The 4,989-nt window shown below is 40.2% G+C and overlaps 1 protein-coding gene across 1 annotated transcript; it reads left to right on the plus strand.

Moving 5' to 3' along the window:
• The first annotated feature begins 1,652 nt into the window (after nt 1-1,652).
• Nucleotides 1,653-3,259, plus strand: LOC106106700 (trafficking protein particle complex subunit 4). Its single transcript, XM_013287328.1, has 4 exons — nt 1,653-1,911; nt 2,033-2,124; nt 2,286-2,472; nt 2,554-3,259. The coding sequence occupies exons 1-4, from the start codon at nt 1,737-1,739 to the stop codon at nt 2,751-2,753; spliced, it is 654 nt and encodes a 217-aa protein (XP_013142782.1). The 5' UTR covers nt 1,653-1,736; the 3' UTR covers nt 2,754-3,259.
• Nucleotides 3,260-4,989: the final 1,730 nt, after the last annotated feature.

Below are 4,989 nucleotides of genomic sequence, written 5' to 3' on the forward strand. Positions count from 1 at the left end.
AAATTTAAGGAGAGAGGAAATTTAAGGAGAGAATAGAATGAAAGAATAGAGGTAACCAAAGGCAACGCGTGAGCATGCCAACAGATTGTTGCAGTTGTTTATTGTCCTAAACTAGGCTCCATAGTTTGCCACCTTCTTAAGAAACAGTAACAGTATTCTGTTTTAATAAAAAATGTTACACTCAACAGTAATTCATACTAATGTGTACAGTACACCCTCCTATGCCGCTTGGAAAGGATTGAGATTTCATGACGGATCGATCTTTGAAATAAATAATGATAAAGGCACAAGTGAGTAACCATTCTTAAAAACTCAATTAAAACCCACACGTTGTTATGTCATATCTGCTTTTAACCGCCCCGTCGTAAACTGTACTTTGTTTATAACGGACGGTTTTAATACGTTGGTTAAATTAACTAGCACATCTGCATTTAGCATCCGCCCACCGCAGCCGACATAGTACACGGGACAAGCAGCGTAGCCACAACAGCTGACGTCGTCAATGACGTGCTGCCAACGCCGGCGCAGTGTAGAGTAGGCCTCAGTGCTCCTACTCCGTCACCACTCGTAACAATATTCCCTCACAATAACAAACGTTAAACATTTAACAGCTCATGAATCAAACGCACACCTACCAGTTTCAAATTAGACGTAAACATGCGTGCAACTTTCATCTATAAATAATTGCTTTATAATTCTGGTGTTTATACACATTTTCTATAATCAGGTGTAACAATAGATACAGGAAAAGTTTACACGATTGAAAAAAGCTGTGTGCTAGCTTCGTTAATAAAGTCAAGTTTATTCGAATTATTTTTTTTTATATTAGCAGATATTTGTTAATTCACTAATATGCACTTTAACCATTCCAACTAAGGTGCAACTAATGCTTGTGCTAGGATAGATGAGGAGAGGGGAGCAGACAAAGAGGGGAGATGGAGAAGGTGGAAACGTCGCCTGACAGCAGCCTGCTAAGATATGGTTCGGCATAATAGTCGAGTGGCTGGATTCGAACGCTCGGCCCCAAGATCGATAATCCGTACCACAAACCATTAGGTTATTGGCGTTTATAACTCATATTTACTTAGATAACCGTTGTTTAAATACGACTCTGCCGAACATAAGGGTTCCGGTATCGTTTCACAGCCTCCCTTAGTCTGCACCTGGGGTGTAATACTGCAAATAAGTGGCACTGAGTGGTACCAGTGTGATTTTCGAGTTTCATTTGTACACGATTTACCAGACGTTTCTACAGTAAAGGAAAACATTGTGATGCGACCTGCACATGTTGGCGATGTTTTAAAGTTATGTGTAAAGTCAAACAACACCCACTGGGCAGGCGTGATTGACTCAGGCATAGTCACCCTAGACTAGGGTAGGCTGCGAGCTCCTCAGTGGTGACCTATAATGAGCTGAACCGCGAAAACCTATAACATATAACTCGTCACTGAATATGCCAAATCACAGTGCAACTGTACCGAAGAGATGACCTATAATCCTGTATACAGCCCGAGAATTACAAACTAGCTGTTCCCGTGTGGGTTTTCTCACGACATAAAAACTAGTTTTTATTTTTTTACTGCGCCTACCTTTGACTATCATCTGCTGTAACTGTCAATGTCAAGTTTCAAAATCAAAATATGCCTGTCAAAGTTGACATTTCTTTGGAGGTGTTTACAATTTGTTTTAATTATTATCATAAATGTATTCAAATAAGAAATAGAAATTAACTAAAAATGGTTATATACGGAGTTTATATAGTGAGTAAATCCGGCGGGTTGATTTATAACTATGATCACAGCATACCAAAAGTTGAAACGGAAAAAACATTTGGCTATCCGCTGGATATAAAGCTACAGTATGAAAATAAGAAAGTTGTCGTTGTTTTCGGCCAAAGAGATGGAATTAATGGTAAATTATGAGTTACTCCTTCTGTGTTAACTTTTACAAGTTATAATCTTATATTGATCTACATTCTATCTATGTTCTACATTAACTGACTTAGCAATGTTTTTGAATGTACATATTTCAGTTGGGCATATGCTGCTGTCTGTGAATGGGTCGCCGGTGGCCGGCCGCACCACTGAGGATGGAAGAGATGTCTTTGATCTTATTGAAGCTAAGGTAAATTCATATTCATTGCTAAACTATTCTTTAGTAATAGGACTAACAGTTAAGCCTGACTTAACTACAGTTAAATCTCTTAAATTCTAATCTATGCTTTCTTACAAAAACTACAATGTTAGGTTACCACCATCTAATATTGTACTTGTCACAAATTCCAGGAAAATTACCCTCTAAGTTTGAAGTTTGGTCGTGCTAGAGCCACAACTAATGAGAAGATAGTGCTGGCGAGCATGTTCTACCCGCTGTTTGCACTGGCCAGCCAGCTCAGCCCAGTGCCGAAGTCCTCGGGCATCGAGCTCCTCACCGCAGATACATTCAAGCTGGCCTGCTTCCAGACATTAACAGGTTAAATTCTTCAAGAAGATGCAATATATGACTATTTGCTTTTGTAGGATTATTAAGTTAATTATGTCTGTATATTGTTAGGTGTGAAGTTCATTGTGGTGACAGAGCCCAGCATGGCCGGGGCGGAGGCGGTCCTGAAGCGCATTTATGAGCTTTACTCGGACTATGCGCTAAAGAACCCCTTTTACTCTCTGGAGATGCCCATCCGCTGCGAGCTGTTTGACACCTCCCTGCATACCCTGCTGGAGCTGGTGGAGAAGTCAGGCACTGCAAACTTATAGTCCTGGCGACCGGGATAGATTGAATCATTCCGCTGTGAATATGCCAGGATTGGCGTCAGATGTCATATTCAATTTATAGAGGAGTATGTCTGGTGTGATACATGTAGAGAAAGATCTCAATTTTTGTATAGATAATAAAAATGTAATAGTATTGTAACCCTTTCTCTGAGTGTTATCTGTTGAACAAAGTTGAAAAAATATTAAAAATGTATCTATGAGACATTGATCTTCTGAGATTTAAATATAAAATAAAATAATTAATTGAAATCAAAATATATTTGAGTATGAGGTGTTGGTCTATACGAGGCTTGTTGCATTTCAGTAGAGTTGTGTGTGTTGTGAGACGTAACAATTCTTCACAACACAGACTGGAGATCATTGACAAGAGGTAGTCATTAACTACAAGGGCAACCTGCAGACAATGAAAGACACCTAAAATGTAGTTATTTAAGATATATTTATACTTGTTACAATTTATCCCATGTGAAATAAATGTTTTTGGTTCATTTGATATATTAAAATTATTTTCCATACATATTTTGTTACTTTTATGATCAAATTACAAGTGAATACTTTCTGTCTCATAGAATATTGTAATGTTAAAAACGTACAATTCGCCCACAATCACAACGGTGATGCAGAAAGGATGGCAAATAAGACATAATATTAATTTACAATAGAAAATTTATTGATATAATTATATTTATAACAATGGATTCGACGAACCTCCGCGCCCCGCCCCCGCCGCCGCCCCCGCCCTCACCTCACCCACATCGCACACCAAACAACAGGTCACATCATAAATTTAAAAACGGTTTATTTTATGAGTAAAAACTGAACCAGTAATCTCTTATTAATAATAATCAATGTCTGTTCCTTATGCAAGTGTACATGTGTCCGACACCACTGGACAGATTTTAATGATAGTTTTTCGTGATTTTCAGAGGAAACGGTTAATTTTCTTGCTATATTGAGACTTGACGTTGTTTAACAGTGCGACAGATGACGGTGTCGGCCGTTACTACCTCAGGGTCCCACCTTCAAGTCTTCAAATATAAAACCGCGTGGCGGCTGCCAGTTCGGTTCAGTCTTAACGATAAAATAATCTAAGCCCGTGCGAGATTCGATGGCCGGTACAAAAATAGAGCCTATCTCGTCGACTAACTTATTTCCGATCATTAAACCTAATTAATTTTAATCCAAATCTATACCTAGCGCGTCGCCTGCGCCGAGCGACGGGGGCGGGGCACCCGGCCGCACGGACACGCCCACACGCCCACACGCCCACACGCGACATACATTGCACAGCGAAGTTAAGTCGGTTATTGACTGCCCAGTACATAATTAATTAACACTTTATTTAATCTCTTAAAGTTCCCGTGTTAAGATATATTCTAAACAACCGTCAGCGATACTCTAATCTAAGCCTAACTAAACTACAGGCGCCCGCGCGCCCCGCCCCGCCCCGCCCCGCCGCGGTGACGTCACGGCAGCCGCTTCTCTATTGTACGTAAAGAAATTCTGCTTATATTTGCATTCAATAAAAACGGGCACAATACAAAAGCCGCGGCGGGGAAATGAGTGGACGCTCCGATGACTGCGATGTCCACTGCACCGACGACAAACCTGTCTGCGCACAACTTTACTTCGATATTGCACAATTAATGGCACAGTTACTGCATGCTGCCAAACATCGTAATGATGTACTAAACATAAGTATTCAGTTCATACACCGTGTAGTACAATTGTACTGCCCACTTGGGGCAGAATCGAGTTCTTTACAACCATAACATACACTCGTAGATTCGAGTCAAACATTTTTAGTTTGCGACACAAGAAAGTCTTAAAATGTTATGCGTACTATCAGCGATAAGACAGTCGTATGCCTCGTTCTAAATATTAAATCTACATTGTCACCTTGTCGAGGACTTATTATATTTACGAATTAAAAAATTTACAAAATAAAAAAAAACTGCCACACAGAAGACTACAAATGATCATCGACGAAATTCGTTAAGAAATAAAACTCAGTTTGTTTGTCCGATTTGTGAATTAATATTGTAAAGGTATTTCACTACGCAAGAGTGAGCGAGACGCTCGTAAACGTAACTATTTACAAACGAGTAAAACCGAGTGAGCAGCACGGAGGCGTCCGGAGCGTCCGGAGCGTCCGGCGCGCCTCTACTCTTCGTATAAGATACCGCGCTCGCCGCGCAGTACACCGCGCAGTCTGCCG

This window comes from Papilio polytes, unplaced genomic scaffold (genome assembly GCF_000836215.1).
Source record: "Papilio polytes unplaced genomic scaffold, Ppol_1.0 DF822178.1, whole genome shotgun sequence".
Lineage (NCBI taxonomy): Eukaryota > Metazoa > Arthropoda > Insecta > Lepidoptera > Papilionidae > Papilio > Papilio polytes.